The sequence below is a fragment of the Accipiter gentilis genome, chromosome W, assembly GCF_929443795.1.
Source record: "Accipiter gentilis chromosome W, bAccGen1.1, whole genome shotgun sequence".
Taxonomy (NCBI): domain Eukaryota; kingdom Metazoa; phylum Chordata; class Aves; order Accipitriformes; family Accipitridae; genus Astur; species Astur gentilis.
The window spans coordinates 32,181,667-32,207,855 of NC_064918.1; the positions used below are offsets into that span (position 1 = coordinate 32,181,667).

General features: G+C 42.6%; 4 protein-coding genes across 22 annotated transcripts in view; 3 read left to right on the forward strand and 1 right to left on the reverse strand.

Moving 5' to 3' along the window:
- The window catches only part of LOC126035480 (microtubule-associated protein RP/EB family member 1-like), a 281,270-nt gene that overhangs the window by 241,853 nt on the left and 13,228 nt on the right, over positions 1-26,189 (forward strand). The window lies entirely within an intron of this gene.
- LOC126035473 (uncharacterized) overlaps positions 1-26,189 on the forward strand; it is a 309,976-nt gene that overhangs the window by 128,977 nt on the left and 154,810 nt on the right. The window lies entirely within an intron of this gene.
- Positions 1-26,189, forward strand: part of LOC126035483 (uncharacterized) — a 187,573-nt gene that overhangs the window by 84,740 nt on the left and 76,644 nt on the right. The gene's annotated exons all lie outside the window — the stretch shown is intronic.
- Positions 1-26,189, reverse strand: part of LOC126035447 (protein Hook homolog 3-like) — a 144,873-nt gene that overhangs the window by 24,003 nt on the left and 94,681 nt on the right. For all 16 annotated transcript variants that reach the window (XM_049794039.1, XM_049794034.1, XM_049794026.1 and 13 more), the window contains 6 exons: positions 13,232-13,372; positions 12,032-12,233; positions 9,685-9,795; positions 4,815-4,902; positions 4,114-4,183; positions 1,070-1,210 (listed from right to left, as the gene is read on the reverse strand). In XM_049794039.1, the coding sequence (XP_049649996.1) occupies positions 1,070-1,210; positions 4,114-4,183; positions 4,815-4,902; positions 9,685-9,795; positions 12,032-12,233; positions 13,232-13,372 (753 nt within the window). The remainder of the gene's footprint in view (positions 1-1,069; positions 1,211-4,113; positions 4,184-4,814; positions 4,903-9,684; positions 9,796-12,031; positions 12,234-13,231; positions 13,373-26,189) is intronic.

The following is a 26,189-nucleotide window of genomic DNA, read 5'->3' on the forward strand; positions in this document are numbered from 1 at the left end:
AGGACCCCATGCCAGAGCAGGCGGATATTCCCTGAAGGACCTGCAGCACAGGAGACATGGGGAATGCAGGGTTGCAGTCAGTCCATAACAGTTCCTCTCTGCCGCTCCTTCCTCCTGATGCTTTTTCCTTGCGCCAGCGTGAGTCCTTCCACAGGCTGCAGACCTTCAGGAAAAATCTGCTCCAGCATGGGTTCTCCATGGGCTGCAATTCCTTCAGGAAATATACAACTGCTCCAGCATGAGGTCCTCTATGGGCTGCAGGGGAATCTCTGCTCGGATGCCTGGAGCACCTCCTCCTTCTCTGACCTTGGTGTTCACACTGCTGTTTCTCACTCTTTTTTCTCTCTTCCTCTGCAGATCTGGCATTTTTGCCCTTTCTTAAATATGTTTTCACAGAGGTACCACCAACTTTGCTGATTGGCTCAGCTTTGGCCTGTGGTGGGTCTGCTGCAGATCCAGCTGGAACTGGCTGTGACTGGTCTAAGATTCTTTCTGCTGACTTCATCCTCATTGACCACAGTATTCTGTAGATGAAGCAAGCCAGCTAAAACCTACTGCATACTACAGTAAGAGAAAATTCAGTATATAAAATCATGGAAAAGTTTTTATCACCCTAAACTTTCATAAAATACTCAGTTTTACAAAATCTAGATCATCTTGACAGCAGCTCTAACTCCTGTGAACATACTTTTAAAGAACAAAATAGGAAACAGAAGGGCAGATGGAAAATGTACAGGGAATGAATGGGTAATAGGGAAGATAGATAAGGGATTCTTTTTGTTACACTTGCTTTACAGAAGGAGAAGCTAAAGTAATACATGGTTCCTTTTGTGAGCCTTTGCATCATTCCAATTGCAATCTATTACAGAATTCTTCAGCCCACACTGCAGGCTCCAGATACTGGAATGTCACTGAATGACTGAGTAGACTCACAGGCTGGTTGAGATACTTTTTGATAGGTCTAACCACTTTTTTTACATAAGGAACTTGGCCCTGACAACAGTCTGCTAAGACAGAAGTATATGGCATTTTAGGAAAGTCACTGGAACAGAGAACAATACTTCCTTACCTGTTCTCTGTCTCCAATTCATTCTTCCGTAAATTTGTACCATCAAGCAAGCTCTGCAACAAGGTGATCTTTTCATTGTCAGAACCTTCTTGGTTCAGCTTTAACATCTTGTTCTCATGCTGAAGGCGAATGAGTTTCTCCCTAAACAAATAAAATCTACTAGAAACAGCTTGCCATTCTCTATGAATAAAACAGTTTACCACAGGATGTGTAAAGATAACCTAAAGATCTTTACCAGTTTTAGAAACAGATGAAACTACAATTGACTCTTGATCTCCAAATTCAAACTTGATTAAAGAAGCTGCAATTGTACAAAACACAGAAGAGGAATATTGCCTGAAGGCCCAGATTAGATCTGAGAACAAGGTCACACAGTCTGATGCGTAGTAAGCACAGCTGAGTATGAGGGTATCAAAGGATGCAGGTTGTAAACTTAGCTATCAATAAACTACTGCATGAACCTGGGCAAGTCACTTCCCTCCTCTTGGTCTCCCCCCTGCAGCCCCCATGAATATCACTGTATTGAGTCTGGCTGGGATGGAGTTAACTTTCTTTATGCAAGCTCATATGGTGCTGTGTTTTGGATTTGTGGCTGTCGTGGTTTAACCCCAGGCAGCAACTAAGCACCACGCAGCCACTCGCTCACTCCCTCCCCAAACAGTGGGATGGGGGAGAGAACTGAGAAAAAAGTAAAACTCGTGGGATGAGATAAAGACATTTTAATAGGACAGAAAGGAAGAAAATAATTATGATAATAATAATGATACTGATAATTGTAATGATAATAAAATTACAATAATAATAATAAAAGAATTGGAATATACAAAACAAGTGATGCACAATGCAATTGCTCACCACTCACCGACCAATGCCCAGTTAGTTCCCGAGCAGCAATCCACCCCCCCCCCACACCCCGTCCAACTACCCCCAGTTTATATACTAGGCATGATGTCACATGGTATAGAATATTCCTTTGGCCACTTTGGGTCAGCTGCCCTAGCTGTGTGCCCTCCCAAATTCTTGTGCCCCTCCAGCCTTCTTGCTGGCTGGGCATGAGAAGCTGAAAAAACCTTAGTCTAAACACTACTTAGCAACAACTGAAAACATCAGCGTGTTATCAACATTCTTCTCATACTAAATCCAAAACATAGCACTATACCAGCTACTAGAAAGAAAATCAACTCTATCCCAGCCGAAACCAGGACAGTGGCTAAAACAGTGTTGATAACACACTAATATTTTGGCTATTGCTGGACAGTGCTTGGTTTTCTTTTTTTCCTCACTCTGTTCCAGCCCAGTGAGTAAGCTGGAGGTGGGCAAGAGGTTGAGGGAGGACACAGGTGGGACAGTTGACCTCAACTGGACAAAGGGATATTCCATACCATATAACGTCATGATCAGCAATAAAAACTGGGGTAGAGGAAGAAGGGGGTGAGTTTGGTTTTTCTTGTTTGGAGACTGGCTGGGCATGAGTCTGCTTGTGGGAAGTGGAGTGATTGCCTTTGCACCACTTGGGTTTTTCTTCCTTATTTCCTTCACCTATTAAACTGTCTTTATCTTGACCCACGAGTTTTCTTGCTTTTGCTCTTCCTATACTCTCCCCTGTCTCTTTGGGTCAGGGCAGGGGAGAGTGAGCGAGTGGCTGTGTGGGTGCTTAGCTGCTGTCCAGGGTCAACCCACAACAGTCACTTAACTTGTTTATTTAGAACAAGTCCAACCAACAGCCCATAGACTGAATCCACCTTATGAAAGAAATACTTTCACCCAGTCTACAATTTTTGTCTATGGGATGAGAAAAGATGGTTGAACAGAAAATCTTGTCTGAATGGCCAGATACTCTTTTTGCTAGCTTACAGTGGAGACACCCAAACTGTGTTGTCATGGAGAAGATAGAGCAGCAGTAGCTGTTCCTATGGGTGGGAGCCCCCTCCCACCAGCAACAGAGGCCTCCTGCAACCTTCACACTTCATTGGAAGCAGTGGCAGCAGTCCAGCTCTGTAGATCAGGAAGAAGCAGTCTTCCCAGCTCAACCACTGCTACTGTCCATCTTTCTGAAGTAAGCAAGGAGGCCAAGTTTAGCACCTCCACACAGCCAGCATAGATGTATGTTAGTCCGAAACCCAGCTTCTGGAGCTGCTGAAGGTAGAGAGGCAGTGAACTCTACGTGGCCATGACTGGGCATTTACAGCATTTAGGATCCTGTTTTCTCCTATGCAAATCATTTGAATGTTCATGCAGTAACCCCCTACTTTTGTAATACTGCCTCAAAGCATTACCCTCCTTTGCTACTGCTAGAGAACAAAACTGAAAGGAACTACTCTTGTAGCAATGCACAGCAATGCAGCTGGAAGAGAAACAACTTGTTTATGTTATTACTTACCTAGCAAGTTATCCTTTAGCTACTCTAAAAAGTTTCTTGAACCCATATGCAGCTTTCCAACTGTTGAAATAGTTGTACCAACATTTGCAGAGGAAAAAATGAGCTCCTAAAGAGCTTGCAGACTTCTGAGATGAGAGTGGCCCTTAATGACTTCAAGTTATAGTGATACCAGGCACTGGCAAGGCTAAACACAGACTGCATTACCTTAAACTATAGTGATTTTCAGTCCTGTTCCTTCTCTTTCTTTCTAACAGTGCATGGCTGTTCTAATGCTATGATGCAAATGCATTTTAAAATCTATTCTTCATTTTGACAATTTTAATGTATTTTTCCCCATACAATAACAATATATCCCTTTTTTACAAATATTTTTGTCTGTTAAAGCACATAAGACGCTGCAATTGTATGAATTCTTTGCAGGAAGAGAAACCCAACTTGAGGATGAAGGGTTTCTTTGTTTGTCCTTTTGAAAAAAGACAAACTTGAGAGAGTTCAAGTGAATCTTGTCTATAAGCATAAAGGGTGCTGTTGTATGAAAATCCAAAGGGAAGGAGAAGAACAAACATGAATCTTAGAATTTTTCAAACACTGAAAACCAGATGGGAACGGTCATTTATGTGCACATTCTAAGGCTTAGACAGAATAAAAATATGAGTTAACTTACTTGATTTCAGGAGTAACAATTTCCATTGCTAGACTATCTGAAGGTTCATGGCTTCCCAGGGGCATCAGTGCTGTGTCAGGAAAAGAAAGAGATAAAGTTTACCAGGAAGAACAGTAACTTTCTTTTAAAAGACCAGGAATAAACATTATTCTACAAGTTGATAGATTTAGAGTAATGCTCTTAAGTAATTTGGAAATAATACAAATGTCAGGCCTCTAGCAATAAGGAAAGACAAGTAAAACACAATTTGGAGAACAATCACTGTTCCTATTTTCACCCATTCTGGAGAAGTGATTGTATGGTGGATGGTTTACTGTTTGGTTTATATAAGAATTAAAAAGCTGTGCAACGTAACACATGGAAATAAATTGCAGCATATGAACCATCATGTAGGCATCAGGAAATTGTTACATAATATTCTTTGGAGGTGACAGAGATATTGAGCATGACTATTCAGAAATCAAATTCCTGGGGTAGGGAGAAACATTTTCTAAAACCACCATATTTGGGAAGAGACTAAACATGAGAAATTTCAGTCAAACTGAAAGTTTCATGAGTTCATAAGCATTTGAAAACAAAGTATTACCAAAAGTGGGTTTTGGTATTAAAAAATATTTTAAATAAAGACATATCCAGTATTCTCTGCAAGACCTCTGTACACTTTAGATAAAATATATTTAAATTCCTTTTTTGTCTCTTACCTGTAGTGGTGAGTTGACCCTCCTGTGCTTGTACACATCGGAGCTCTTCAATAGTTTCTTTTAAGGAATCTCTTTCTGCTCTTAACCTCTGAATAATAGGAACAACACTAATATTATTCTTGGCACTACAAATCCATCTATAACACTAAGCAGATTGACACAAGGCATAGCATCAACACTTAAAAAAGAATTTATATGCAACTCAAGAGAAGATTTTCATGTCAAGGCATTTAAACTTATTTCAGAATAGAATAAAGACCAACTACTTTCTGGAAACAGCAATTCGTTAAGAAGGTTTGCTGCTGCATATTACACTTGTTGGTCTAAAGATATCTGAATATAAGCTTACAAAATCACAGAATCGCAGAGCTTGGGAGAATGCTTCAGCTTATCTTGGGATGTGCTGTGAATTGTGAACAGAAGCAAGGTATTAAATTTTGAAAGTATGTTTTGCTTCCAGGGCAGTTAATGAAAATCTGACTTGCTTTTTACATCACTGAGGGAAAATGATAGGTTGCTATGAGAAACAAATTTACATTTTCTAAATCATAACACTATTTTATTTTACAGACAATAAGTGTTGTTATATTATGAGCTTTACTAAGTTTGCAGGCTGGAAATGTGGAATTGGTTTTGCTTTCAACATGCATATTTTTAGTTTGGGTTCCCCAAGCTGAAAAGGGACTTCACAAATGAAAAGTCTTGTCGCCAACCTTTAACTATTCATGTGTGAGGTAGCTCTGTGAAGTGAAGAATCAACAAATGTGATTTACACATCCTTCACTGTGACCCTTGGGTTCAGGAATGTATCCCAATATCTTACTGCATGTCAGAGAGCCTTCATTGTCACCAGGTGCCATCTACTGAAAACTGAGACACTAGGGTTCTGAGACTTCTGCACAGGGTTAGCACTGGAGCATGGGAGATTGTGCCCTTCTGCACCAGTAGCTGGAGGCCAGGCAGGATATCCCAAGGACATCTAAAGTGTCACTAGAGGCCTATATTTAAGCTACTGAATCCCACCTCAGCAGTTATTGGAAAACACTTCTATCTCCTCTGGCTTCTGTGGTGCCAGTACTTTATCTGACCTACACAAGTAAAATGGGGACCTGTTCTGTTTCTCTCCATATATGGCAGACAGTTAAAGCATTTCTTAAGGTGTTCCAGGGCCCTTATTGCATCCTTGGGTGTGTGATGTCTTATTGTTATCCAGTTCCCTTAAATTATGTTTAACTCGAGTCAGATTAAGGTAAAAATGCAAACAATTATTCATAACGCTTAAAATCAAAGAATCACAGAATGGTTCAGGTTGCAAGGGACCTCTGGAGGTCATCTGGTCCAATGTCCCTGCTCAAGCAGGGCCACCTAGAGCCATTTACCCAAGACCATGTCCATATGACTTTTTAACATCTCCAAGTATGGAGATTACACAACCTCTCTGGACAACCTGTTCCAGTGCTCAGTCACTCTCACAATAAAAAAGTGTTTCGTGATATTCAGACAGAACCTCCTTTGTTTCCGTTTGTGCCCATTGCCTCTTGTCCCGTCCACTGAAAAGAGCCTGGCTCCATCTTCCTTGCACCCTCCAGTAGCTCCATATCTCTCATGTACTGAGGAGCCCAGAACTGGACACAGGACTCCAGGTGTGGCCTCACCAGTGCTGAATAAAGAGGAAGGAACGCCTCCCTTGACCTGCTGGCAACACTCCTCCTAATGCAGCCCAGGATACCATTTACCCTTTTTGCTGCCACCAGGTGCCCACCAAGCCACTCTATCACTCCCCTCCTCAGTGAGACAGGGAGGAGAAAATAAGATTAAAACCTCATGGGTCAAGATAAAGGCAGTTTAATAAGAAAAGCAAAGGCTGCACGCAGAAGCAAAGGAAACAACAACAAAAAATAATTATTCTCTACTTCCCATCAGCAGGCAATGTCCAGCCACTTCCTGGGAAGTAGGGCCTCAGTATGCATAGTGGTTGCTTCGGAAGACAAACGCCTTAATAACAAATGCCCCCTCCTCCCCCTCCTTTCCCTTAGCTTTTATTGCTGAGCATGACCTCATATGGTATGGAATATCTCTTTGGTCAGATTGGGTCAGCTGTACCATCTATGTCCCCTCCCAACCTCTTGCCCACCCCAGCCTTTGTGGGGGGAGTTTGGAGAGACAGCCTTGATGCTGTGGGAGCACTGCTCAGCAGTAGCCAGAACATTGGTGTCTTATCAACACCCTTCCAGCTACAACTACAAAGCACAGCACTATGAGGGCTGCTATGGGGAAAGTTAACTCTATCCCAGCCACACCCAATACAGGCACATTGCTGGCTCATGTTCAACCTGGTGTCCACCAGCACCCCCAGGTCCTTTTCTGCCAAGTTGCTTTCCAGCTGGGTGACCCCCAGCATGTACTGGTGCCTGGGGTTGTTCCTCCCCAGGTGCAGGACTTTGCCCATCCCCTTGTTGAACTGTATGAAGTTCCTGTCAGCCCATTTCTCCAGCCTGTTGAAGTCCCTCTGGATGACAGCACGACCCTCTGGCATATCAGCCACTCCTCCCACTTTTGTGTCACCAGCAAACTTGCTGAGGGTACACTCTGCCCCATCATCCAGATCATTAATGAAGACATTGAACAGGACTGGACCCAGTATTGACCCCTGGGGTACACTGCTAGTCGCTGCTGTCCAACTAGACTTCGTGCCACTGATCACCACCCTCTGGGCCCAACCGTTCAGCCAATTTTCAATCCACCTCAGTGTCTGCTCATCCAGCCCATACAGCTTCTCTAAGAGGATCTTATGGGAGACAGCGCCAAAGGCCTTACTCAGGTCTAGGTAGTCAATATCCACTGCTCTCCCCTCATCCACCAGGCCAGTCATTTCATCGCAGAAGTTTATCAAGTTGGTCAAGCATGACTTCCCCTTGGTGAAGCCATGCTGACTAATCCTGATCATTTTCTTGTCCTTCATGTGCCTGGAAATGGTTTCCAGGATTAGCTGCTCCATCACCTTCCCAGGGATGGAGGTGAGGCTGACCAGACCATAGTTCCCTGGGTCCTCCTTCCTGCCCTACTTGAAGATAGGAGTGTGTACTTATTTTGGCCAGGCTACAGTTAATTTTCTTCATAGTAATTTGCATGGTGCTGTGATTTGGATTTATGACCAAAATATTTTTGATAAATCCCCCATGTTTTAGTTATTACTGAACAGTGTTTATACAGCATCAAGACCTTTTCCGTTTCTCACATTGCCCTGCCAGTGAGTAGGCTGAGAGTGCACAAGAATTTGGGAGGGGACACAGCTAGGACAGCTGACCCAAACTGACCAAAGGGATTTTCCCAACCATATGACATCATGCTCAGCAATAAAAAGTGTGGGGAAGGAGGGGGAAGGGGAGATCAAGTTATGATGCTTTGTGTTTCCAAGTAACCGTTATGCGTGATGAAGCCCTGTTTTGTGGTTTAAGCCCAGTCAGCAACTAGGCACCACGCAGCTGCTTGCTCACTCCCCCCATCCCAGTGGGATGGGGAGGAGAATCAATCAAAAAAAGTAAAACTCATGGGTTGAGATAAAAATGGGTTTGCCTCTGTGCTGCCAGTTGCTCTGCTTCCATTGCTGTAAACACCCCCATAGGGCATTTGCCACCATCCATGAGTCAGTTTAGAGATAGAGAGCACTGGCCACTTTTCTCTTTCAGCAATATCTAACGCTAGCTGGATGGCTTTCACTTCCACAAATTGACTTGATTCACCTTCTCCTTCAGCAGTTTCTGCAACTTGTCATGTAGGACTCCATACAGCAGCCTTCCACCTCCGATGTTTTCCCACAATGCGACAGGATCCATCAGTGAACAGGGCATATTGCCTCTCATTTTCTGGCAGTTTATTATACAGTGGGGCCTCTTCAGCATGTGCCACCTCCTCCTCTGGTGACATTCCAAAATCTCTGCCTTCTGGCCAGTACATGATCACTTCTAACATTCCTGGGCAATTGGGATTTCCTGTGCGAGCCTGTCCTGTGATCAGTGCGACCCACTTACTCCATGTGGCATCAGTTGCATGATGTGTAGAGGAGACCCTCCCTTTGAACATCCAGCTCAGCACCAGCAGTCAGGGTGCAAGAGGAGCTGTGTTTCAGTACCGACCGCTTCTGAGGCAGCTCGAACTCCTTCATATGCTGCCTATATCTCTTTTTTAGTTGGAGTATAGCAGGCCTCCGATAGTCTGCATCCCCGACTCCAAAACCCTAGGGGTCGGCCTAAGGTCTCCCCAGGTGTTTTTTGCCAGAGACTCCAGGTAGGGACATTCTCTCTGGCTGCTGTATAGAGCACATTTTTAACATCTTTTCCTGCCGTGTCTGGCCCAAGGGCTACTGCATGGGCAATCTCCCACTTAATTTATTCTTGTTGTCGCTCAGGGCCCCATTTAAAATTGTTCTTCTTCAGGGTCAATTGATAGAGAGGGCTTACAATCAGACTGTAGTTTGGAATATGCATTCTCCAAAAGCCCACGACACCTAAAAAAGCCTGTGTTTCCTTTGTATTGGTCGGTGGGGACATAGCTGCTATTTTGTTGATCACATCCATTGGGATCTGACGATGTCCATCTTGCCTTTTTATTCCTAAAAACTGGATCTCCTGTGCAGGTCTCTTGACCTTCCGTTCTTATATGGCAAAACCAGCTTCGACAATCAGCAATCAATCAACCTCAGTCTCTTGGTGGCTTATAGAGGAAGATAATAAACTGGTATCTATACTGCATATCCACGATGACACCAGAAACTAAATCAGTGATTAGTGATCTCAAAAGAAAGGGGAAATCACACTAGAGGACACATTCCTCTGCAAGATTTATAGAAAAATAATATAATGAAACTTACATCTTTTTCTTTTTGGAGGCTGTCTACTTTTTCTTTCAACCATTTGCATTCATAATCTAGTTTATCAGCTTTCTTGGATTCTTCAGATAATCTGTTTTGTAATTCCACTGCCTGTGAGAGCAAGAAGCAGTAATTTGTCTGCAATTATTAACATTAAAAGAAAACATATGAAAGAAAGCAGTTAATGACCATGCGCCATGAGGCAAATAAGTGAAATATTTACCTACAGGACAGTCTAAAATTCTTTTTCATCAAATGTTATATGTTTCAGCATAACCAAAAGAATTCAAATAATAGGCCTTAGCAGCACAAATAAAAGAAACAACAAAAAGATGTAAAGTATCTTTAAAAATTTACATACAAGTGAGATTTACAGGAAAAGCTGTATAATCCTATGAACCAAAGACCTTAGGAACAGTAGAATAATCCTACTTTCAGAGAAGCCAAGGAAAAGAAAAAACTCTCAAGAAACCTTTTGTCATCTCTTTTTCTACAAACCTCACTCACAAGTCAGGCACCAGTTCATGCAATTAGCTAAATGTTCTTGTGCTTAGACATTTGTTATTGTTTATTAATACACAAACATAAAAACTCAGCTGCAGGTTCATTATCAGTTTTCTTTATTTCAAGGGGCAATATGTTCCTAACAAAATCTTGTAGATATTTTTCAAGCTTTAAGTTAGCAAAGAGCTTTTAAAACTAAAAAAGGAGAAGTATAAAAGCTTAGCAGAAAAGATCAGTGAGCACAAGACAACTCAGCAAAGTTCTCAGCCTTTACTAGTGTAGACTCAATCCCAGAGTAAAGACTGACTGGCAAACACATAAGCTGAATCAAGACTCAGCTGAAGATATATAATTAATTCTTATAGCAGGACACAGAGTTAGGACTCCTGGAAACTAATTTGTTTATGACATTTCATATTTATACTTTCTTCATTCATGTTTTAGTCTCAGAGGTATATTCAAGAAGAGCCCAACTTTATAGACATTGAAGGCAAACAGACTGTGTGTCTGTTCTGAGACAGTGTGGTTAAAGTGAAAGAAACTTAGGTCTGCCAGATTAGAGGCCTGGGCTTTACTCCAGTCTCAGCCAGCAGTAAAGTTCCATACAAAACATCAGCTCCTCAGTTGTAAAATCTTATCCATAAAACATTGGGAATGAGGGAGAAGAAGAGATATTCTTTGCAGATGCACAGTTTAGCCATAAGGAACAAAGTTCCCCCTTTCAAAATCTGCATAATCATTGAAATAAGCATGATCAGATGCAAACATCAGGGATAACGCAACTGTAATGGGTGCTCTGTTATTCGGAGGAATTATTCCTTTTATGAGCAAATGAGATATTAATGGTGTGTGAAAGACCATCTCCTTCTATATTTCCTTTTCCCTTTGTATGTTATTTTAGCCTTTTTCCTTATCCAAGTTCTGTTTTTTTTCCTGGTGGAATCAATTGGACTATAATAGCAATCAGCCCAGGGAGGTGCAAGCTAATTGCCCTACTTATCAAGATGGCCAAATGCAGGGAAACAGCTTTCAAGTTTGAGGGGTACACATCACTCCAGGGCTTGCAATGCTCTTGGTGCCTGTTTTTGTATCTTTTTAAATTCTGCTGTGGATTGACATGTAGGGACACCTGTAGTGTGACCATTCAAGGTTAAGGGAAGTCAGAATAAAGACAAGGCACTGCTTGCATACATCGAGCTCAAGCTGGCCCTGCAAAAAGGATCCAAGAATGATGGCAGGTCAATGTACTGTAGATGCAAAAAGGAGATATGCACGTGTCCTCCACCTTTATAGAAATAGTCACATCCCTCTCAGTGGAACAGGAAAATAAACAGATGTTCTCCACTCCTGAGGGCTCTGGTGATGCACAAGGTACTTTTCTTGATGCATATATGCAACAAGGATGATATAGAGGAAGGAGGATGTATACTTTCTAGCCACAGATGGACAAATTCAGGTTAGAAACTTAAAGAAAAAAATCTTACTTAACCACTAGAATAACTTACCAAGGCTATGGTGGATTCCCCACTGCTGGAAATTTTTGAGTGAATGCTTTTTCTGAGAAAGAAGCTTTAATTCTAGCCCCACTACTGAACTTGAATTAGGAATAATTTCATAAACCTGTTACTTTTTGAGAGGTAAGACTGTTCATTGACAAAAGTAACACAAACTTGACATAATGACCAATAAGCAATGTAGGGAGGGAGGAAGAAAGAAGTATTTACAAAAGAAGCAAACACAAGGAGCTGGTTTTGTTTGGTTTTTTTACTTTGAGGTATAAGCCATGTTGCAAAGAAGAAATGTTGAGAAACACAGAGAATTATTGCACTGATGATGTTCTCACCTGTCTCTTGTATGTCTCCAGCTGGCTACGTGCTGCATTGGCTTTCCTTAGTTCTTCCTCCAGGCTCACAGTGTTTTGCATGTACACCGTATTCTTCTCTTCTAATAGTTTCACTTGCCGCCGCAAATCACCCAGGTCTTCCAGTTTCTTTTTGTATGACTCTACCTGGCTTTCTAACCTGGCCACTTTATCAGAAGAATGCCTGGGAAGACAAAAGATTGAACATTTGTATCAAATCTGTACTTGGAAGACTAGAAATCAATGTAGGAAACATTCCCAGACATCAAGGGAGCACAAGAACACAAACATCCTCACACACTACTAAATGTCTTGGTTTTCAAGATGTCTTCTCCCCCCCATTAGTTGACACAAAGTGCTGTTATCAGAAGTGCTTTTGAATGGCATAATTATTTCTATAATTTCCTTATCTGCTTCCAATATTAATTAAAAAATAAATTGTTAACACTCCTACAATTCCAACCTATTTCCTTCCAACTCTAAATTAATCCTCAGAAGCCACTGCTTTACCACAGTAAAAATAATATTTTTTGCCCTTCACTTTTTTTTTTTAAGATAACAAGGGATAAACATGTTCTGAAAAAGGAAATGGCAAATTTATGCTAACAACTATTATATCCATTTCCCAAGCAGTCATACAGAATTACCATAATAGTTTTGGAGTCTGAATCCTTTTTAACAAAAATGCAAGACAGGGCTCAGTTTATAATACATTCAGAGTTTTCTCAATATGGGATCATTACTTTAAATTGTAACCAACTCCTAAATAATTCACAGCTTGACTGAAAACAAACAACATTAGGAAAATATCCTCTAAACTGAAAGTTTTCACAAAAATTTCAAATACCCAAAACCTGTAAGCTAACAATAGCAAATGAATCCCCACAGCCATACTCAACACTGTGAAACTATGATGAATTCAGCTGAACAGAACTTTTTGGTACTTTGTAATCTGATGTCAGACTGCTTGACACACAAGTTAGAACCATCATTTTGATGGCCACAGAGTGGCTTTTACTTAATTGCTTAAGAAGTGTTTTAATACATAACCATCCTTAAAACTATTACATCAAAAGCTAATGAAGACTAAATTTAATTATATGAATTTTACTGTGGATTAAAACTATTTATATATTCTATAAAAGGAAAAAACCAACCCAAAGCTAATGGAACGTAGTTTACCTGAGTACATCTATTTCATCCTTCAAAGACTGAGCCTCTTCTGCTAATATACTAAGCTCTTCAGTCTGTTGTCTCAGTTCTGCAATTTCCTTTTCTAGTTCTTCACAACGTATGCGATAGTCATCTTTGGCAGCTTCTAACCTGTACAATTGAAGTAAAACAGGATAACATGGTTGAGACCCTCTGGGTAAGGATTAGGGGAAAAAGCTAATAAAGCAGATGTTGTTGTGGGAGTCTACTATAGATCACCCAGCCAGGACAATGACACTGATGTATTATTCTATAAGGAATTAAGGGAAATCTCTAGATCAGTTGCCCTTGTTCTTATGGGTGACTTCAATTTAACTGGGACTATCATACAGCAGACACAAACAGGTCCAGGAAATTCCTGAAGCATGTTGAAGATAACTTTTTGATACAGGTACTAAGGAAGCCGACTAGGAAAGGTGCCCTCCTAGATCTATTTGTAAACAGAGATGGTCTCGTGGGTGATGTGATGATTAGTGGCTGTCTTGGCCACAGTGATCATGAAATGGTTGAGTTTAAAATCTTTGGTGATATGAGAAAAACTGTCAGCAGAGCTACTACCCTGGATTTTGGGAGAGCAGACTTTAGACTGCTCAAGGAACTAGTTAGTAAGGTTGTATGGATTGTCCAGCTCATAGTTCACAAACGAGTTTCACCAGGTCTAGTGCGCACAAGCAACTCAGGGGGGGTTACAAAAGCAACCCAGCCTTGGATTGCCTTGAGGCCCTGTCTGTCTGCAGAGATGACTCATAGGGAGCTGTGTAGACAGCTTAGCCCTGGGTTGTCTGATAAACCCTGAACTAAACAGGGCGGTGGCTGTGCCATTCAAAGAACCAAAACCTGAACTGAGCCTTGAAATCCCTTAACAAATAGTATGCCCTGAGTCTCAATCCAACCAGTATTCAGTTGCCTGAGGAAGCAAGGTTAAAACCCCCCCCCAAAACTGGAGGGTTTCAGCTTCAGTTTCAAATGACAACCTTGTGTGTTCAAACAATCACAGACCAGCAAAAGAAAGATAAGGGGAAACTCCAATCAGATATACATAATCCATTTAGGCATATATCATAATCCACTCAGACATAGTTGTACACACCATTCCACAAAGGGGATAAAAACTCTAAGATTCAGGTTGGAAATGGGGGAGTCACTTCTCCAACTATACAGTTGGCTTGTGAAGGAAACCCTTCCCCTCCTTGATCGGGATTCCGGTCGAGGTAGCTTCCCTGGGATTGAGAGCCCTTACCTGGAGGGGTAAGTGAATATTGTTTATGCTTTAAGTTTGTAAACACGTGTGTGCTTGTGGTTGTCTGTGAGTAGATTGTGGTTGTAATAGTGTACTACTCTTGCTTTTAGAATTGCAATAGTGCATTCCTCCATTGTATCTGTAAAACCTGCAATAGTGGCGTGTTAAGTCTGTAAGTGAAGTTCAAATAAATCATTTGCTTGAACCTTGCAGTTAAGTCTGTGAGTGAAGTTCAAGTCGTTTGCTTGAACTTTGCGGTTAAGTCTTTTTGTCACAAAGGTCCCCTGGGAATCTGCTTTTGAGGGTATTGGGATCCAGAAATGCTGGTCATTTTTTAAGAACCATCTTTTAAAAGTGCAGGAGAAGGCAATTCCAATGTGTCAAAAGTCAAGCAAGTGGGGCAGAAGGCCAGCTTGGCTGAACAGGGATCTCCTTCTGGAACTTAGGAGGAAAAAGAATGTGTATGGACTTTGAAAGCAAGGTCAGGCTACACAGAAGGACTACAGAGATGCTGTTTGCCACTGTGGGGAGAAAATTCATACAGCCAAAGCTCAATTGGAGTTGAAGCTGGCCAGAACTGTGGTGGATAACAAAAAAAAGGCTTTTTAAAGTATGCTAACAGCAAAAGGAGGACTGAAGAAAATATTGGTCTGTTACTTGATGAAGTTGGTCACCTCACAAATAGGGATGTAGACAAAGCAGAGACATTTAATGTCTTCTTCATCTCTGTCTTTAACACCAACAATGGGCCCTGGGACCCCCAGAGCCCTGGGTTGGAGGACCACGACTTGGGGAATGAAGCTCCCAGTTGACATTGAACTTGTACGGGATTTGCTGCTGCAACTGAATGCACGTAAGTCTATGGGGCCCAATGGGATTCATCCCAGGGTACTGAAAGAGTTGGCCAACGTTATTGTGAGACCTCTTGCAGTTATTTATCAATGGTCTTGGGAATCTGGAGAGGTCCCAGTTGACTGGAAGCTAATAAATGTTATTCCAATTTTCAAGAAGGGCAAGAAAGAAGATCCTGGTAATTATAGGCCTGTCAGTTTCATTTCAGTGCCTGGTAAAATTACGGAGAAGGTTATTGTGGGAGTTATTGAAAAATACTTGAAAGACAATGCAGTCATCGGTCAGAGCAAACATGAGTTCATGAAGGGAAAGTCATGTCTTACTAACTTAATATCCTTTTATGACAAGGTTACCTGCCTAGTGGACGAAGGGAAGGCAGTGGATGTGGCTTTTATTTTTACTTAATTTAGCAAAGCTTTTGATACTATCACTCACAGCATCCTTCTGGACAAAATGTCCAGCATACAGCTAGACATGTACACAACACAGTGGGTGAACAATTGGGTGAAGGGTTGGGCTGAAAGAGTTATAATAAATGGGGTTACATCAGGCTGGTGACCAGTCACCAGTGGGGTTCCCCAGAGCTCAATTTTAGGGACAGTGCTCTTTAATGGTTTTATAAATGAGCTGGTTGCAGGAGTCAAATATACGTTAAGTTTGCCAATGATACAAAATTAGGAGGACCTGTTGATTGCCTCGAGGGTAGAGGCCTTACAGAGAGATCTTCATAGGTTAAAGTGCTGGACAATCACCAACCATATGAAATTTAACAAGGAAAAATGCTGGATGCTGCACCTGGGAAAGTGTAATCCTGGATGTATATATAGATTAGAGAACAAGAGGCTGGAGTGCATCCCTGCAGAAAAGTATCTGGAGGTTTGGGTTGGTGTCAAGCTCAATATGAGTCAACAATGTGCCTTGGTGTGGACACATATTTAGCTAACGGTCACAAGAGCATTCCAGATGCTTTTAGAAGGCCTTGAACAGAATAAACAAGAAGACAAAAAAAGAAAGATGCCAATTAGAAGAACACAGGTGCACATTCCTCAATAAAGGGAACTTGGCACAAAGAACCTCAATTTGGCAGTTTATCTTGACCAATTATACTGAGACAAGTTTCGCATGTTTTAGTTGATATAACCAATCATATTTTTAGCTTGTGTGTGACTACAGTGACTTTGCAGAATATGTGACTATAAGTATGTGTGTGTTTTAGCAATAAAGCGTCGTCTGTTGTCTGCTTTCAAGATTACAGGCATCCGTCTACTTCAATCTCCTCAAATGGTGACCCCGATGTGACTGCGGGCCAAGAAAATGCTGGAATTGCTGGAGGTGTGTCCAGAGGAGACTCTAGCCGAACGATCATCTAGCCAGCTGGACTGAGCGGACAAAATTCTCCCAGGAGATCAATCACTCTGCTCGTTTGGAAGTAAGGTGAGCAGCTAGAATGATTAAAATGGGTGCCCAGTTGTCTGTGGAAGAAGGGGCAATTGTACGAATGCTTTCACATATCCTCTCCGTGAGAGGGATTAAGTATGATTCAAATACTTTATGTATGATGCTGAAGTGGCTTAAGGACCATGGTGCCCCCGCTTCAAATGTAGAAGTCTTTGAAGTTAAAAATTGGGAAGAAATGGGAAAAGTAATTTGGGACTTTGTATTGCGTGGGGACGTGAAGGCTCAGAAAATCTCTGCTACGTGGAGATTGGTGCTGGAAACATTGAAAGCCCTTAAGGCAGCAAAGGAGGTGGCTGCCACTGCAAAAATTTCAATTGAAGATACCCCAGAAAAAAAGAAAAGTGTGTGTGGCGAGGTAGTAAATAATTCGGACAGTGATGAGGAATTAAACACCGAGGGAGATGTCATTAATGCAGGCAGAAATTGTAAGCTTACGTGATAAAAGGCAGCATGGGTATCGCAGCATCTGAGAAGGAAAAGGCAGCCATAAAGACATTTATGAGGCTGGTTGAAAAAACAGAGACAGATATTAAAAAGGACTAGCCTGTAAAGGAGGTGATGGGGTCTACGCTTTCCAAACAAGAAGAAGCAGTAGTTAAGCTCCTCCAACATATACTCTCAGAGAGAGGCAAAAAATATGATAAAGCTTGTTTAAAGCGGCTTCTACAATGGAGAAAGGACAGAAACCTTTTAATTAGTGTGGGTACAGCTTTTGAGCTTAGTACCTGGGAAGCTATCGGAACCTCCCTATGGGATGAAATTAGTGATGGGTCTAAAGAAGTTAAAGGTCTTGCAACTTTAAGGAAATTGATTAAGACAACTCTGCAAGAAATGAAAGCAGATCGTAAAGCGTCTGCGTCTGCTTTTGCTGCTCTCTCTCCAACCGCAAGCGATAGGGGAAAAGCGGGGAGAAAAACATAATGCAGCGAGAGAGACTTTTTGGAGCTTGTCCGCCTGCTCCTGTGCCCTTGACTTCTGTTCCACTCCCTGGGACTGCCGATATTAATCAGCCATCTGACAGTTCCCAAGCCTCCCTAACTGTACACTTAAAGGAAACCCTACAGAATCAGGAAGCGAGTAAAAATCTGCCTACAAGAAAACAGCCCCCAGATACCACCGTTCAACATGAACAAATTATACCTCGCATATACCCTGATTCAAATAATGCAAACGACGATTTGGCTACTATAATACTAGAGCAAAAAGAGAAAATGTTAGAATTGCTGGAGGAAATGCGAAAAAGAGATGGGGGTAAATGTAGGCAACCGTTGACGAAAAAAGCATATGAAAAAGCAGCAAATGTGATCGTAGAAAGTATGGACTCTTTTGCTTAAGTAGTGGGTAAGGCGGAAGAGAAATCCCCCAAGGATAAAATGCAGGAATGGATTGACCTGTGTGTACAAAAAGGGGAAATAATGCCCAAAGAGGGAGAAAGATTTAAACGGAGACCTACAGTGGATTCGACCTTGTTGTGGTATTACAAATACAGACTTACAGCCGCTGCTGGATTTATTGAGGGGCAGTGATAGCTTAACTTCTACAAGACAACTAAGTGCACCAGGACAGCAAGCCTTGGCAGCAATTGAACAAAAAATATCACATCATCCATGTCTGGCAGATACGTTCCTGATTTACCCATAGATTTGAAACCTTATGCTGAGATTTATATGGAACACACTGACTGTAGTAAGCAGCATGACAGTGACACTGGTGATTCATCCACATTGTTTAATGCCGTGGGACAGTAAGAATGTTTGCGTGTCACTAGCTAAAGCTATTAATCAAACCTCTTTTTATGTGTCATTGGCATTACCTGAACAGTCTTTTATTCTTGTGTATTTTATTAGGTATAATATTACTTTTACTGTGTTTAATTGTCTTCATAGATCTTTGCAAAGGGCAGTACAGCAGGTGTTAATTGACGAAATACAAAAAGGGGGAGTAGGGAATCTCTCTCCACAAGAAAAGTTAGCTAAAGCCAAAATTAGGGGTAAGGTCATGGTTTTAGTTAAGAATCTAGAAACAGGGAAATGGGAAGGTCCATTTCCATTAATAACCTGGGGGTGAGGTTATGATTGTGTTTCCACAGATACAGGCCCACGATGGACTCCCGCTCGATTTGTACAACCATCATCATCTGGAACATCGTAGATGGTGCGGCAATATGAATACCACCTCAGCCAAAAACTAACGTGTAGGTCACCTTGGCCAACATAACAGGTCAAGATTCTCTGTGCATTGCAACCGCATCACAAAGCCCATGAAACAATAGACAGGATGGCTATGACTCGTGCAGCACGCCTGGCCAGCAAGCGCATGCGTCATAGGCTCCCCATGTTGCAACTGAGGCGGATTTTGGCACCCGCTGGCCACGTGTGCTGGAATCCATTCCTCTGCAAATGTATAAATACCGGGATTTTCCGAGGAGCATTGGGCTGGTGTACAGCAAGGCCATTGTTGCCTCCGTGGGGATGCCCACGTAAAGCTGGCACCTACCGACGACTGGGCTAAGTTCGTGGAGCAAGACGGCACAAGAATGTACAGATGGTCCATCTTCCTCACAGCCCTCGGATGGACGTAGTCATGGATATCACCGCAAACCAAAGAAAACATCTGGATGACCCTGGCTGACGTGACCGGACAAGATTGCTTATACCTCAGTACAGCAACACCAAGCAATCCCTTTTTCACAGGTTTAATAGGGGGTTTCACTGACATCAACAAAGTTTAAGAATCTATTGATGGAGACCCCTGTGCAGCAGGTCATGGACTCAATGGATGGGAATGCCTGGTTTTCACGGATCGGGCATTAACCCTCATTGCCACCCCAGGAATCACAAATTCGGGGGTCCCTGAATACAGATTGGTGTAGTATTATCTGATTTACTGTTAGATGTAGATAGTATTAGACACACAACCTTACAAAATAGAGCTGCTCTTAAATCATTAGTTAAGATAGTTTTGATTTATCTTGTAGTGGTTTGGTTTTTTATTTTGTGTGCCTTGTATGTTTCAATGTGTTTAAAAATTAATTGATAGATCAAGTAAGGCTGTGTTAATTGACGAAAAACAAAAAAGGGGGAATTGTGGACACATATTTAGCTAACAGTCACAAGAGCATTCCAGACGCCGTTAGAAGGCCTTGAACAGAATAAACAAGAAGACAGAAAAAGAAAGATGCCAATTAGAAGAACAGAGGTGCACATTCCTTGATAAAGGGAACTTGTCACAAAGAACCTCAATTCGGCAGTTTATCTTGACCAATTATACTGAGACAAGTTTCGCATGTTTTAGTTGATATAACCAATCATATTTTATGCTTGTGCGCCTGTACAGAGTTAGTATAACCAATTATATCTTATGCTTGTGTGCGTGTACAGTGTCGATATAACCAATCATATTTTATGCTTGTGCGCGTGTACAGTGACTTTGCAGAATATGTGACTATAAGTATGTGTGTGTTTCAGCAATAAAGGGTCGTCTGTTGTCTGCTTTCAAGATTACAGGTGTCTGTCTACTTCAATCTCCTCACCTTGGTGGCTGAAAGGGTCAACTGTATCCTGGGGTGTATTAAGCACAGTATAGCTAACCGGTCAAAAGAAGTGATTGTCCCACTATACTCAGCATTGGTGTGGCCTCACCTTGAATACTGTGTGCAGTTTTGGGCTCCACAATATAAGAAGGATATAAAAATATTACAATGCATCCAAAGGAGGGCACCAAAGATGGTAAAAGGACTAGAGGGCATGACTTATAAGGAACAGCTGAGGATACTAGGTTTGTTCAGCTTAGAGAAGAAGAGACTGAGGGGTGATCTCATTGCTGTCTACAACTTCCTTGTGAGGGGGAGCAGAGAGGGAGGTGCTGATCTCTTCTTTCTGGTGTCCAGTGATAGGACATGAGGGAATGGCTTAAAGCTGCATCAGGGGAAGTTCAGATTAGATATTAGGAAAATGTTCTTCACTGAGACAGTGGTCAAGCACTGGAACAAGCTCCCCAGGGAAGTGGTCATGGCCCCAAGCCTGTTGGTGTTCAAGAAGCATTTGGACATCACTGTTAAATATATGGTTTAACATTTAGGTTGCCCTGGGTGGAGTCAGGAGTTAGACTCAATGATCCTTGTGGGTCCCTTCTAACTCAGAATATTCTATGATTCTCACCTTGAGCCACTATTACCTTTCTTCATGATCATCATCCTCTCTAGAAACACCAGAAACAAAGCCTTTTGATGCACAGTGAAAAGGAAACAACAGTCCAATGCACAACACCACACAAAAATGGAGTGTTGCTCTCAAATGCTTTGCTTATTGAAAAACATAGAAGCAGATCACTTTTCTGATGCTTCCAATTCAATTACAATTTTTCTACTTTGAAATATCACAAGGAAATGTGTGTGTCAATTGTGCTGGAAAAAAAATAAATCTGAGATTTCTCTATGATAACATTGGAAGTTCTTGCAGAAGTTTTCACCCCCCCCCCCCCCCCCCAACCCCGCCCTTTTGGGGCACAGAAAGTTTGAACATGAAAACTTTATCCTAGAGTTTATCCCAGGATTTTGTCCAGCTGTCCAGCTCCCTTATACTGTCATCAGTGTTGGTAGCCAGATCTGATCTTCAGATGTTCTGAATGCTGTAGCTCTCTTAATTTTTATTTTTAGATGCTATGCCTGTTCAGTGCCTCTGAAAAACAAAGTATTTTGACTAGAATGTGAAGAGCACAGAACAAAGTCTCTGGTACGACAAACTCTCATCAATATATGTAGGAAAAGTTGCATGAAGTTGGCAGTGAGTGAAGGGAATAATCAAGAGAAACTTTGACAAAACATGGTGAAAGAGCGGAGAAGACAACTTGGTAGCACAGAGTGCAAAGTGTCAATGTGAATTTGATCCAAAATTAAAATAAAAAATTAATAAAGATACCCATAAATGGGGATGCAGTCAAGAAAGAGGTATAGCAGCAGTTAATTCAAGGAGTACAGTTAATTTAAGCAGGTAATTCAAGGAGAATGGAGATGAGATGGTCAATGGGAACCTTAAGCCAAAAATTACAAAGGTTTCAATGATAGACTAGAACAGTCAAAGGACACAGAAGGTTGAAAAAACAGCTGCTGCACCACACTGCATATCAACAAAGCTGTACCTAGTAGACCTGTTTGGTCTACTAGAGCTGGAAGAATAAAAAGACAGACAAGTTGTCATTAGAAATCACACAGGGAGAATGCAGAGAAAGGAGATAAAGGAGCACTGAAAGACAGAGATCCAGTAGACAGATGAGAAAGGTTTCAAAAAGTCTCCAAAACCTTGATGTAAAGAGCATAGAGGAAGGTGGAACGACCACCGTTACAGGAAGTACAGAAATTAAAAGCAGGGGGGTGGGGGAGAGAAGAGAGAAAACCTATTTAGTATAAATGGGAAGACACAATCAGATTATGGTAGGAATTTTTCCAGATAATTAAGAAAAATATTCTAAGATGAGTTATAAGGGCAATTTAGAGAAACATGAATATACTATTTCTTTACAGTGTAGCTATAGAGACAAGGAAAACGTGCATTAGCTGGAGTGAAAGATGGAGAACCACAGACTGTTTTTCAAGAAACAAAAGGGAGGGGGTCATATGTGAACACAAAGTGAGAACTAAGAGAGAAGAAGGAAGCTTGGCAAGAGAAATTAGAAGGATGGGAAAACACATGCACAAAAGGTAATCAAAGGTTACATGAACATTGACATCAGAATTACAGAAGGGTGTAGGGAGATGTACTGAGTGTACATGGCAAGGTTTAGGTAGCATTGAGGGGGGGTCAGGGGTGGCCTCTGTGAGAAGAGGCCTCTGTGCCAGACAAAGCCAGTTCCAGCTGGCTCCATCAACAGACCCACCACAGGCCAAAGCTGAGCCAATTAGAGAAGCTGGTGATGCCTTTGTGAAACATATATAAGAAAGGGCAAAACGCTAGAGGCAGAGAGGAGTGAAAGTGTGAGAAACAACAGTGAGAACACCAAGGTAAGAGAAGAAGGAGGGGGAGGAGGTGCTCCAGGCACCAGAGCAGATATTCCCCTGTAGCCTGTGGGAGAGACCATGGTGGAGCAAATATCCACACTGCAGCCCGTGGAGGGCCCCATGCTGGAAGCAGGTGGGTATTTCCTGACAAGAACTGCAGCCTGTGGAGAACCCACACTGGAGCAGTTCATGAAGGACTGCAGCCCATAGGAAGGACCCATGCTGGAGCAAGGGAAGAGTGTGAGGAAGGAATGGCAGATAGGAACTGTTATGGACTGACTGCAACCCTCCAGTCCCCATCCCCCTTGCACCACTCAGGGTGTGGGGGGAGGTAAGAGGAGTAGGGAATGAAGGAGTGAAGTTGAGCCTGGGAAAAAGTGGGTGGGGGGAAGGTGTTTTAATTTTTGTTTTTGTTTCTCACCATCCAAATCTATTTTAACTGGCAACATTAAATTAATTTTCCCCAAGTCAAATCTATTTTGCTCATGATGGTAAGTGATAAGTGATCTCCCTGTCTTTATTTCGATCCACAAGTTTTTTCATCTTATGTTCTACACCTGTCCTGTTGAAGAGAGGGAGAAAGCAGCTGGGTGGGCATCTGGCAGCCAGCCAAGATTGACCCACCACAGGAGACACTCCAGTTTCAATCAAAGGAGAGGGAAAAGAGAGGAACAAGAATGAGAAGGTGAAAGGGACCTACTTCTCTCAGCATCAGCATTGACTTATGCAGGCTGAACGTGATGGCAAATAGCGAGTGCTTAGTTAACTGTGGAAAAATATTTCCATGTGTTAGAGGAAATACAGAGGGGGAGTAGAGGTCAATTGAGTATTAAGTGATGTAAAGAGTGGCCACCACCTCCAGCTCAGGATTTCCTCCTGCCTGGCCACTGTAGCCCAGTCGGGTGCACTGGGGGACCTGGGGCCTCTGTCCAGGCTGAGGGATCCAGCTGCTGCTTTCCCATTTGCAGATTTAACCAGTAGTGAAGCTGAGCACATATCCCAGAGACACACACCAACACACAGAACACTGACACAGACAGCTACACAGACTGCCACAGACAAGGCATTGCCTTCAACAGCACCTACATATAGGACTCTCATAAAACAGCTATAGGCAGCCAAGTCCCCTTCCTCCTCTTTGGCTGGTAGAGATAGAAGGTCACTAGTGAAGGCACACACACAACACTCTCTAGATTCACAAGCAACAAGCACATTCATGGACCCTCCACCTGCCTGATACCCCTGCCAAGACCCAGGGTCTCCTATTTGCCAGCTAGTCCACCTTGAAATTTGCTAGTGAATACACATGCATACTCCCCCCCCCCCCCCCCAGGTTTGGGGAAGATACAGACACTCAGCCCTTCCCTAGCAGCTGGCACCAGGCATGTGGGCTATGACCTGCAGTCCCATTCCAGTCACCGGCACTGAACCCCTCACTTGCCTCACTCACACCAGTCCCTCCCAGTAGATGTTTTTTGGGACACACATTGTTACAGTCCCAGTGGCTGGTGGCTGAGACCCCCACCTGCTCCAGTAGCTGGCACTGAGACTCCCACTTGCTCCAGTTGCTGGCACCACAGGCCCAGGGCACCTACACCCCTGGTCTGACTCCAGTAGCTGACCACAAATCCACCCATGCTTGTCTCCCCAGTAGCTGGCACCTAGTCCTTGCAGTCCTCACACACATGCACATGCATACCCGCAATTGTGCTGGTCCCTTCCAGTAGCTGTTTTTTGGGACACATATTGTTCCTACCCCAGTGGCTGACAGGTGAGACCCCCACCAGCTACAGTAGCTGGCACTGAGACTCCCACTCGCTCCAGCTGCTGACACCATTGACTGGGGGCACCTACACCCTCAGTTTGACTTGGGTAGCTGGCATCAAACCCACTTGTGCTGGTCCCCCCAGTAGCTCACACTCCAACCACAAAGTCTGTAGAACCCTCCCTAGCTCCAGAGAGCTATGGCCCTTCCAACTACTGACTCTAGGACCCTCACTCACTCCAGTAGCTGACACCACAGGCCGTGGGGTGCCTACAGCCCCATTCTGACTTCAGTTGCTGGCCCCAAATCCACTCACACCAGTCTCACCATTAGCTGGTAGTTAGTCCTTGCAGCATACATACACAGGAGACAGAGTGAGATTACACAGAGAGATAATTAAGAGAAAATTTACTAAGATAGAAAAGACTGCAGTGATCAGGCATAGGGCATACTGATCAGCCCCATTTTATACCCCTTTCTATCTAACCCCCTCTTTGTTCCTTCCCCCTTCATCCATTTGTATAGTTCTATCAATTCCTTCACCCGTCCCAGTCCATTGTCCGGGATGTCCCCTGGTTTACAGTCTTATCAATTGCAAAGTCCTGGTTGGTCTTCCTGAAAGTAGTTTCTTGATAGCCCATCAATTAGTATGACTGGCATGCTTTGCTTCTTGTCTTGTCTCCAAGTTTGTTTTGTCAGGTCTCTGTTGCTGTATGTTTGGGGTTTCTTGTCTTCTCCTTTTCTTATCATCCCAATTTAGGAGTTTCTCGATCAGATAACTTTTCTAGAATAAGCATTCTCACACTCACATACCCTTATCATTTGGTGTGACTGACCAGGTTTGGTTCTAGTCACTGCCTCCCTTATTTCTCGGTTAGGTTTCTGTCCCTGTATGTTCTTGTTTATGGTTTCCTCCTTTTCTTATTACCACGTTTTTGCAGTGAAAAGGTCCTTGACCAGATAACCTTAAAGGAGCAGACACTCTTTTCTACATACCCTTACACTAAGGACTGTTTTTATCTTTCAGAGAGCAAATAATTTCTTTTCAAACTTATAAAAGGAAATACTTTGCTATTAAAAATACTGTCTGTAGTACACTCCATATCAAACTTTCAGCTAGGAATTTGTCCTGGGTTTAGTTGGGACAGAGTTAATTTTCACAGGAACCTAGGAGGGGGCCACAGCCAGGACAGATGACCTGAAATAGCCAAGGAGCTATTCCATACCATGTGACATCATGCTCAGTATATAAATGGGGAGCGGGCTGGGGGGAGGTGCTCTCTCAGTGTAGGAAGTGGCAGAGCGTCAGGTTCCAGGTGGTGAGCAGTTGCACTGTGCATCACTCATTTTGTATATTCTTTTATTAGTACTGTTGTTACTGGTGTAACTTCTCTCCTTGTGTTGTCCCAGTAAATTGTCCTTATATCAACCCTCGAGGTTCTGATTTTTTTTTCCTTCTCCTTTCTGATTCTCCTCCCCATCCCACCAGAGGGTGGGGAGGAGTGAGCGAGCAACTGTGTGGTCCTTTGTTACAGGCTGGGCTGAAACCATGACAGTCCTTTTTGGCGCCCAACATGGGGCACGAAGGGGGTTGAGATAACGACAGATCTGGCCAGAG